This window comes from Dysidea avara, chromosome 10, assembly GCF_963678975.1.
Source record: "Dysidea avara chromosome 10, odDysAvar1.4, whole genome shotgun sequence".
In the NCBI taxonomy this organism is placed as follows: Eukaryota; Metazoa; Porifera; class Demospongiae; order Dictyoceratida; family Dysideidae; genus Dysidea; species Dysidea avara.
The window spans coordinates 30,041,124-30,051,376 of NC_089281.1; the positions used below are offsets into that span (position 1 = coordinate 30,041,124).

Genomic DNA, 10,253 nt, shown 5'->3' on the forward strand with positions numbered 1-10,253 from the left:
GAGGTGTGGTCTCCATGCTTGATTGTTATTAATAAGATTGTTAATGCTCGAACCTATCGTGAAGTTACAGGTAATCTACTGGGTATCCAGTCACCTCAAATCAACCCACATAATTATGATTCGTGTCAGGAAGTTGAAATGATGACTAAGTGATCAGGCAAAAGCTCTAACAGCAGAAAGATGTGTATATATAGTCCAGAGGTTATGGAGGACTCTATAAAGCCAAATAACACCACCTACTAGCAATACTGCTGGTACAGCCTACTGCCATTTTAGTGAAATAAGTCACTCAGGTGAGATGACCTGTCCTACCTAACCCACCGTCAACTACCAAATCAGGGTTCAGTGTACTGAACATGGATTTCAAAAAAAGCTCCCCAGTAAGGTCTGATATCAAGGATACAGACCACCAGGATACATCAACAGACCTAGCTCTACTGAAGGAGAGTCATATGAATGATCCATCTACTCTCCACAAACTGACTTGGCTCTCTTAAGGTAGACATACAACACATCCCCTTTGTGTATGTGACGATGAGGATGTATGTGATGATGAGGATTGTACATAACGATGAGGATTGTACGTGATGATGAGGATTGTACGTGATGATGAGGATTATACGTGATGATGAGGATTGTACGTGATGATGAGGATTGTACGTGATGATGAGGATTATACGTGATGATGAGGATTGTACATGATGATGAGGATTGTACGTGATGATGAGAATTGTACGTGATGATGAGGATCTGCTAAAGGTTAAATACCTTCGTTGACTTTAATACGGCAGATGAGGGTATAATAAAGTAGCTAGATGAACAGGTACTAGTGTCTGGTGGCAATGATTCAGCATACAATTTGTCTCATTGGAAATGTCTGAGAGTTTATACTGGGAAGAAGCCTGGAAGTGATTAAGCCATCTCAACAAGAAGCATGCCTACTGATAATTATTCCAGTGAACGAAGTTGCCCGTTCAGCGATAACTTACAGTCTTCAACTACTACAAAAGTGGAAAAGAAGCATCCTCGTGAGGACGATATGTCGGTGTAAGAAAGAAATGAGCGTGAAGTCACCCTCACGTTGATTACTATTACTACCACTACTACTACTACTACTGGGTAAGCACAAAGAGATCAACAGTTGGGAAAATCAATTTAAAGCTTTTCAAAATGCATAGGAGCTCTGCTTGTATGTATGTAACTGTGTGCATGTATGTAATTCCTACAGAAAACAATGGAACTTCTCAAAACAAGACACGACAGACCAGTTATTTTACTTGTACTTTGTTGTCTTGCTACATAGTTACCCTTTATCAAGATTTTATTTCAAGGTTATAATCACAACCTCTATATGAGGCACTTGGGCACAGAATTTTGTGCTAATTAAGCTATTTACAGATAAGTACCCACTCAGTACGGTTGGTTTAAAATGAGGCCATTATGTAGTAAACAGCTAGTATTACAGGAAAGTACTTCCCATCCCTACCACAATAACAACAACAATTGGTTTGGTGAATAACTTGAAAATATCTTTGATACTTAAATACTCTATCCTACTCTTAAGAGGACAAGTCATTTACCTTGTTAAACTCAACCACAAAGCCAACAGGGACAACAGTATAATATGTAGCCTTCCAGCATTTGTAAGAGAGGCACCTCAACTACAAAGTGATGACTGGCTGAGAAAGACTCCATTGTGATATGCTTGTGTACAACCATCACAGACATAGGGGTATAGTATAGAGTATATAGTATACACAGTATAACTGCTATATGATACAGTAGCTATGGTTCAAGAGGATCAGATGAATAATCTGGAAGTAAAGCATTGAAATAAAGTACCATATTAATAGCTGCAGTTCAGCAAGAAAAGCAAGCTGTTACAATGTGAACGTGGCTGGCACCCAGAAGACAGCAACAGCTTAGGGGCCATTATAAGCTCTGCTGGCTCACCTGGTTAACAATTGTTGTACAAGGACAGATATACCTACAGTGTTCACTTCTAGTGTGTAGTTATAGTCTATAAGAATTAAGTTACCCCACCTAGTGTTGCCATGTGTGTCCATATTGTGTACACGCATTTTGGGTATAAGGGATAAGCTTTTTCTCCCACGTACAGACAACAGTGCAATTTTCTTTGCCTATGCAATCTTAATTGGCTTCATAACAAAACAATTTTACGACACATTATCCCTTTAAGGGATTTTTGAAAGTTAGGAAAGCAAATCCTGCACTGAGAAGGTTTGAAAGGGGTCTGGAATATTTGGCATTGATATTAACGTATAGCTGGGAACGAAACTTCCATGAATTGAACATGAAAATTGTATTTTACAAGTTTCATCTCTTGAAAATGTCAGGTTTCAATATGGTACAATCTGTGCTATAGAATATTTGGCATTGAGTAAATGTTGAATTATTAGTTCAACGTTTCTTTCTTTGAGACCACGAGATGAATGATGATGATATGTAACTAACCACCTCTTGGTGGCTACTATGTGAAGGTGATAGTGTAGTTGTTTTAATAAGGATTCCTTAGCTCACACTTTTACCCAGCTATTTCAGATGACAACTTCAAACCTGTATATTCCATACCTCTTATCTGAGGACAGCTCTTGTGATAATTTGATTTGCAGGGGACAGCTGTTATAATTGTTGGATAAAAGTATTAATAATACCAACCAAGAGTTCATAATATATATATTTAGGAGAGTATCCAACGCCTGTATTGCCCCTTCAAAATGCACTGCACTGCGTATTAATTGTGCAACATTGTGTAATATATCTGAATATTTTAGTATAATTTCAGTAAACTCCAACACATGGCTTCGCCATGAAAGACTTGTTGATAGGCGTTGATATACCAAAGCGAAGACCTGCAAGCACTTCAAGGCCCTTATAGTTCTTGAAGCAAGTTAACACCTTTGGTGATGACGACTATTGCATAACATTATTATGCAGTGTGTTTTGGATACTCTCCTAAATATTATATATTATGAACTCTTGATAATACTCTTAACCAATATGTATATTAGTTGTTACAAGCAGTAACAGTGGTACTGTAGTCTCAACTTGATAGTACCGTAACTTAAGTAGTAAGCTAAGATATAAGGACAAATGTTTAAGTATTGTAATTTGTATAAACCTTCTGGCTGGTTGCTATAAGGCTACACTAGGGCTAATGAAAACAGAAAATCTGAGGCTGGAGATGATCGAGTCATCAAGTTAATAATCAGGATTTAGTCCAGTCAACACTTTGACCGTTATCACAAGATCTATTTACAGTGTATGCCTTCATGAAATCTTCCTCTCATATGAAAACAAAGTCACAACTCACAAACTAACTCCCAACCCGACTAGCAAATGAACAAAACATTCCAAACACCATATTATGTACAACCTGACAATGTTACAGAAATAGCTAGGGTTTATAAATTGATCAGCGACTACTGAGAATGGTGGATACATTATTCAACCTTAATCACTAGGTGAGTGTCCAGAGATATTCTATCTCCATAACAACCATTTTCTGCCGGCTATATAATCTGTATACAAAGTGGCCGACATGTGCCTATGGGAAGGGTTGAGACTAGCTATACTGAGCATGTTGCACGCATAACAAATGGACAAAACCATGATGAATGGGCATCATTTTAGTATTACATATACAATAGGACAGGCTAACAATATTACTGTACAACGCTTGACAGAGATGCACAACAAAATGGCCGACATATGGAATAATCGAGAAATTACACTGGAAATATTAGTTACTATGGAGATGGAATATCTCTATAAAAAATGCTAGACGACAAGCACACTGTGCAGTAGACAGGGGTCAACAATCAGCTGACTAAAACCACAAGGGATAGCCACTTTCATCTACCAGTTGTTACATTTGCGACCAGGGTCAAGAATTTTGATGGTTAAAATTTTGCCTTGATCATTTAATTTCACCTATAAAAGCGTCTTGATAGTCTGCCGTAAAAGCTTCATGCTGCTAAAAATGAGCTTTCAAAGGTACTTGATTGTCACTTTTACAGACGTCTTGATCGCTTGATTCACCGTAAAAAGGCCGCTTGATCGAATCTTGATACCGGTCGTAAGTGTTTCAACAGGCAGTATTGAGGTGACTACCCCTTGAAACCATAACTCTCCAGAATGAAGTATAGAAAGTGAACACCGCCCAAACTAGTCTGACCCTAAGAGACTGCCATTAACCAGCTTTTCACTATATACCTTTTCATTGTTCTGTAATAATATCATTGTGTTCTAGTCGTCTTCAAGGACGACAATGTGGTCACTGATTAAGAAGCGACAGCTACAATATACCGCTTCACACTCACCAGTCAGTATCGGAGTCACTTAGCACATCATCGACGGCTGCCTTCAATTCCTTTTCGTACTTCTTCAAGTTAATGCCGCCAGCCATTTTTAGATGGGCGTTAATACCTGCCGAGTGCGCTATAAATAGAACAAAAGCTTTAAGCTCGAAGCGCGCGAGATCATGGCGAATCCCGTGGTGTTCTTTGACGTCTCTATCGGTGGAAAGGAAGTGGGGAGGATTAAGATGGAATTGTTTGCTAACATTGTTCCTAGGACTGCTGAGAACTTCAGACAATTCTGTACTGGAGAGTTTCGCAAAGATGGAGTACCCCAAGGCTACAAGGGAGCCACATTTCACCGCGTCATCAAGGATTTTATGATACAGGGTGGAGACTTCATTGAAGGGGACGGTACAGGATGTAACTGCATCTACGGAGCAAGCTTTGCAGATGAGAATTTTAGGCTCAAACACGACACTCCAGGGCTTCTCTCTATGGCCAATAGTGGACCAAACACTAATGGTTGTCAGTTCTTTATCACTTGTGCTAAGTGTGACTTTCTAGATGGCAAACACGTTGTGTTTGGCAAAGTGATAGATGGACTGCTGATAGTAAGGAAGATTGAGAACGTTTCAACAGGTGCTAATAACAAGCCTATTCTACCAGTAGTGGTTACACAATGTGGAGAAATGTAATATTATTTGTATGTACACGACATGAATACATCATAAGGTTTAGTAGAATTTTGTTTTATCACTTCGTGATCTACTACCACGTTGGTTTACAGCTTCTGCTAACAGGGCTGGTGTTCTAATCGGTACATCAATGCCTTTGGGTGCAAATGTCTCCAAGTGTACTTGTACTCTATTTGCAGTAGTGACAGCTACCCATCCTACAGCAGAGAAGATGAGATCTGAGGCACTCTTCTTCCAGCCAACACCAGTAATAGTATGTGTGGTGGATACTAATGGTGGATAATCAGCCATCCTGTCTGGACCTCCAATAGGTACCTGTGTATTAAGAGAGCAGAGTTCTTGAATGATACATTAGCAACATTACAGTATGTATCTACAGTAATCCAGCTTACAAAGGTATTTTATCAATATAGAAGAAGGCCTAGGATATAATCCTTATAGTCCGTTTATTTTCCAAAAAGCATGTGTATACCTAGCTGTCTGTGTTAGTCCATATGCACCACATGTGCCAAAGCAGTCTGCATGTAAGAAGTAAAAAAGCTAAAATGAAAACTTCCACACAGGTAAACTTTGTTGACTCATTTCCTTCATTAATAACTGAAAAACAATGGTGCAGACATTGCAGGGTGTGTGTCTTGTACTTAACGTGATCAGAAACGTAGGGCAGCCTTAGTCTTATGCCTGGACCCTGTTTCCTTGGGGGTAGTCTTGTGCCAACCGGGCCTGCACTTATGTGCAAACACTGGTGACGATGCTTGAATTCTTGGGCCTAAAAGTGGAATCCAGCCAAAAAATTGGCTGGCCAATCAAAATTGAGTTGCATGATTGTTTTAAAACAAAAACCATTCAAAAATGGCTAGGAATAAAAGTAAAACTCAGAATAGTGGTGAAACATTGAGTCAAGATTCTTCAGTTTTAAACAACAAACATCTAGGTAATAAAATGGCTGCTTTTTAAGTACATTCATGCAATTATGCAATTTTGGCTGGGATCGCCCAAGAATCTTGAGCATTGTCACCAGACATTTGTGCATGAATGCAGGTCCGTCTGTGGCTTTGTCAAGAGAATGTATGGGGAACTGGTCAATACTCATGATAGTGTCAATTGTATTGTAGAAATGTCAATACTGCCACATCCCTATTATGTTGTACACATAACATGATCCACTTATAATACACTTACTCCTAATAGTTGCCCTCCAACATGTTTCTCATACAGGGCCACTGCTTGTACTGTCTTGGTAGTGTGTAAGGGTAATAGATGTGATGCAATCACAGTGAAATATGCTGTAGTGGCTCCCTACATTACAAGATGGAAGAATAACAATTTTTCCACATGTAACTTTGCCATACTGAGATGTAGTCAAGACGATACAGTCCTCCTAGAAACAATGTCTGTCCGGGTTTCAAGATGAAGCTCCTTGGTTTGAGAGGTTTGGATGGTAGCACTTTCTTTAGTTCTGCAGTAGTTAGCAGGTTGATTAGCTGTACAAGTCAATATACTTGTAATATCGATGTAGTACAGTATAACTGTCTCTACTGATATTATACTGTCAACAGAACAGATGAACATTGTAATGATGCAAACGAGAATTCACAAGATATTTCCTAAATTATTACCTGTTTATCATTGACTGCACCAGGAGTATCATGTAGCCAGTGTTCATGAGCTGGGGGTATGTAGCCACCTCTACCCGGCTCTGGTTCATATCCCAACTTTGCTACCCTCTCCTTGTGTACTAGTAATCTCTTCCATTTAAGAACAGAGACAAGAGGAAACTTCAGCACATCAAGTGTTGTGCCGGGAAGACGAGAAATGGTTGACGGCAAATTATAATCAAGTTTATCACTGCCACAGATCATCTTCATTAACTGATTAAACAGTGTAGACTTGCCAACGTTGGTACACCCAAGCAGGTACACATCACCTCTGTTACCCCACTGTGTCATGATGTACTGTACTAGGTCATCGAGACCTTGACCGGTCTTAGCACTGATAAAGTGAACACCTCTTATTCTACAACCACTCAAACTTGACTTCTCTGCTATCTCAAGAATGTAGTGAGAATATTTATCCCACATCTTGCTATTCTCTGGCTCTAACAAAATATCTGCCTTGTTACCAACAATTAACAATTCACTTTCTCTAGATATCAATTGAGATATATTGGGGAAGAGACTGCTGGGAAAGTCAAGTACATCTACCATCAGTAGAACTAACGCTCTCTTAGTATTAAGGCCTGATAACATGTTGAAGTATTCTTCAGTTGATAATGTTACATGTAAAGCGTCTTCATAATGAGTCAAGTGAAAGCAACGTTGACACGTAATCTTTTCTAGGCTAGGAACATAGCCAAGTTTGTTTGGCTCTTTGGACTGCAAGCAAACTCCACAACCTTTACACAGCTGAAACTTGCCTGGTTTTGAAACTCCAAAAATTTCAGATTTGGCTATTTGTGACTTCGAGGGTGGCCTGGAATATTCAGCATCTTCGCCTGTATCGGCTGATAAACATCTGGAGTGTCTGCATGGAGCAGATCTCTCACAGGAAGTCTTTAACACTGTTATAAATCTAGAGATTAGTCTCGGCTTCCACATTACACTGATCATACTCTAAATAATACCCATCATAGGTTGAAACCATGCAGGGCTGAGTTCACGTAATGAACAAACATTATGATCGCATTTTCTTGTTTCACATTTATTCTAAATATAGTGCACCATTTTATTGGGTGTGGCACGTCCAGCAGTAGGGTGGTGCTGTAAATAGTAAAAAGGCAACGCCTACTTGTGAACTTGGAGATGGCAGGGAGGTTACTACTCTGTATCGCTTTATTAGCGAATATTTTAGGTGAGTTGTTTCAGCGTAGCTCAAGGGGGCGGGGCAGTGACCTGTTTCTCCTTCAGGCGCGCTGAGCGTGATTACATTTGAGAGTAGCGAAAATGTCACCGTCCTTGTTCGGTTTCCAGCCGCACTGAGATGCCGCGCCTTTATCACTGACAACATTCACATCCCAATCATCAGATGGTTTAGGGTACAAGGAAATACTCTAACAGCAGTCGACCCGTAAGATGAGTTTGTGAAGTGCGAAATTGTGTGATCAATATTATTTTGTGTAGTACTACTTACGACGTGATTGAAGGAATCCTGAGGTTTCCTAGTGTGAGAACTAGTGATGTGGGGTGGTATTTGTGCAATGCAACTTCTGGACACGAGACAAACTCTACAAGATTGTACCTGGATGTGATTGGTAAGACATTGGACACTTAAGGGCTGAGAATTTTAACCCCATTTTTGTTGTGCTGGATAAATGTTTTCATATACCTGTTGGCCCGAACCAATGAATGTATTTTGATACAGCTGGCTACAATTTGGAAAGGTTAAGAGAGGTTTCTCCATTGTGTGTTTCATACAGATCAGCTGGGATTTCTGACAACACCCACCAACCTAACAGTCAATGATATTAACAATCTTGCTCTGTTGGATTGTAACACCACAAATTTGTATGATACAACAATTCAGTTCACTTGGTTCAACGGCTCTAACCCTGTCCCACTGGGAGCTGGCCCGAATGTGCAGCTAGCTGGATCAAGAAATGAACGGCTTGTGATTCCAAGTGTTCAGATCACTGATATTGGACAATACAGCTGTCAAGTTGCAAGGATCTACAATGCCAGCTACACTCAGTCAATCACTGCATTCATCTACTTATCTGTCGTAGGTACGAGTCATAGCATTTTATATAACACTTTTATATGAGTATAGGCTATGGTCCTCCTATAACTGGAGTCAGTGCTGGCTCAGAGCATACTATATCAGTGATCAATTATGAGCCAGATGGAGACAGGAGGTTTGAACTTCATTGTAACATTGAGAGCAGACTAACACCAACTTATGTGTGGACTAAAGATCAAGTACAGTACGTTGAATGCTATAAATCAAACACAACACATTTTATCTCTGTAACTCCAATAGGATATCAACAATAAGGACCAGTAGTGGTGTATATGCTGCAGCAGGGACTGACATCCTTGTACTGACACATGCCAACCCTTCTGACTCTGGTGTGTACAACTGTACTGCTACAAATCAGCTTGGATCAGCATGGAGAGCATTCTCAGTTAGAATAGAAGAAGAAGGTAACACACTAATACAAATGGGACCATGGACAAGTGTCCTGATTATCAAGGTGTCCTTATTAGTGAGGTGTCCTGATTTCAGGGGTCTAAATGTGTGTACACTAATACAAATGGGACCATGGACAAGTGTCCTGATTATCAAGGTGTCCTTGTTAGTGAGATGTCCTGATTTCAGAGGTCTAAATATGTGTACACTAATACAAATAGGGTGATTGTTAAGATATAGTGAGGTGTCCAATACATTTTAAGGGGGGCTCCTATGCATTACTCTCGTTATTGTAGTAACTTTTTGTGTTTACAGATGAGCTGCTCTGGACTCGCTGGTGGATGATACTGATCTATTGTATAATATTTTGCATGTTCTTGTTAACTTTGTTGATCCTCCTCATCTATGTGCTGTGCTTTGCTGGACTGGTAGTGACAAGGAAATCTGGTGATGATACCACACAACTTTATGAGAACACATTTGATGCTAATGCAATGAGTATGTGTGTGTGGTGTGTGCCAGTATTCACTCAAACTTTCTTTAGCTGCTTCACCAGCATACAACCAGTTTAATGAGACAGGTTCACAGACTTGGGAACAAAAGTTTACTGGGGATGAAGGCAATGATGAAGAGACAGGCTCACAAACTTGGGAGAAACAGTTTACTGGTGAAGATGATGATGATGATGAAAAGAAGGAGACAGAAAGTGGCTCACAAACATGGGAGAAGAATTTCGGAGAAGAAAACTACTAGACATGTACACACACAACTACACTACAACACTATAGTATATTGTACGTACCTGTAATTTTTATCATACCTGAATGTGCATACACACACTATATATTTAAAGTAAATATGAGCCGTGCTCTACATGGAGAGGTATTGTAGAGGCTCAATCAATTGATGAATATAAGACATTGGAACAATGACATTTACTTAAACTGATATGTTTAGTATATACAGCTGTAATAGGATCAGGCTCTGTATTATCTATTCCAGTACAGTATTGTAATAACATTTAAAATGAATGTGAGCACTTTTACCATATGATCTACACACGTGTCAGGATTTACGAAATGCAATATTCTACTACACAAATACCTTGTAG

At 39.5% G+C, this 10,253-nt stretch overlaps 4 protein-coding genes across 4 annotated transcripts in view; 2 read left to right on the plus strand and 2 right to left on the minus strand.

The window, feature by feature from the left end:
* LOC136236492 (drebrin-like protein B) overlaps nt 1-4,476 on the minus strand; it is a 23,682-nt gene extending 19,206 nt beyond the window's left edge. The window contains exon 1 of the mRNA XM_066026646.1: nt 4,344-4,476. Within this exon, the coding sequence (XP_065882718.1) occupies nt 4,344-4,429 (86 nt within the window). The 5' untranslated portion in view covers nt 4,430-4,476. The remainder of the gene's footprint in view (nt 1-4,343) is intronic.
* Nucleotides 4,443-5,078, plus strand: LOC136236493 (peptidyl-prolyl cis-trans isomerase H-like). Its single transcript, XM_066026648.1, has one exon. The coding sequence runs from the start codon at nt 4,505-4,507 to the stop codon at nt 5,015-5,017; it is 513 nt and encodes a 170-aa protein (XP_065882720.1). The 5' UTR covers nt 4,443-4,504; the 3' UTR covers nt 5,018-5,078.
* LOC136236490 (uncharacterized protein YqeH-like) lies at nt 5,005-7,756 on the minus strand. The gene is made up of 4 exons (XM_066026644.1): nt 6,637-7,756; nt 6,370-6,501; nt 6,200-6,316; nt 5,005-5,332 (listed from the first exon to the last, which is right to left on the minus strand). Exons 1-4 carry the CDS (start codon nt 7,624-7,626, stop codon nt 5,057-5,059), a joined length of 1,515 nt encoding a protein of 504 aa, XP_065882716.1. The 5' UTR covers nt 7,627-7,756; the 3' UTR covers nt 5,005-5,056.
* Nucleotides 7,716-10,187, plus strand: LOC136236491 (opioid-binding protein/cell adhesion molecule-like). The gene is made up of 8 exons (XM_066026645.1): nt 7,716-7,867; nt 7,924-8,083; nt 8,137-8,267; nt 8,433-8,738; nt 8,783-8,936; nt 8,993-9,156; nt 9,458-9,640; nt 9,687-10,187. The coding sequence occupies exons 1-8, from the start codon at nt 7,819-7,821 to the stop codon at nt 9,893-9,895; spliced, it is 1,356 nt and encodes a 451-aa protein (XP_065882717.1). The 5' UTR covers nt 7,716-7,818; the 3' UTR covers nt 9,896-10,187.
* Nucleotides 10,188-10,253: the final 66 nt, after the last annotated feature.

Excerpts from the sequence above, each read along its gene's own strand:
- LOC136236493 (XM_066026648.1), top strand. The coding sequence starts at position 4,505 with ATGGCGAATCCCGTGGTGTTCTTTGACGTCTCTATCGGTGGAAAGGAA.
- LOC136236490 (XM_066026644.1), bottom strand. The coding sequence starts at position 7,626 with ATGATCAGTGTAATGTGGAAGCCGAGACTAATCTCTAGATTTATAACA. Across the intron at positions 6,317-6,369 it reads ATCGTCTTGACTACATCTCA|GGAGCCACTACAGCATATTT; the intron begins GTATGGCAAAGT and ends CTTGTAATGTAG. Across the intron at positions 5,333-6,199 it reads TTGGAGGGCAACTATTAGGA|GTACCTATTGGAGGTCCAGA; the intron begins GTAAGTGTATTA and ends CTTAATACACAG.
- LOC136236491 (XM_066026645.1), top strand. The coding sequence starts at position 7,819 with ATGGCAGGGAGGTTACTACTCTGTATCGCTTTATTAGCGAATATTTTA. Across the intron at positions 8,739-8,782 it reads CATCTACTTATCTGTCGTAG|GCTATGGTCCTCCTATAACT; the intron begins GTACGAGTCATA and ends ATATGAGTATAG. Across the intron at positions 9,641-9,686 it reads ATTTGATGCTAATGCAATGA|CTGCTTCACCAGCATACAAC; the intron begins GTATGTGTGTGT and ends AACTTTCTTTAG.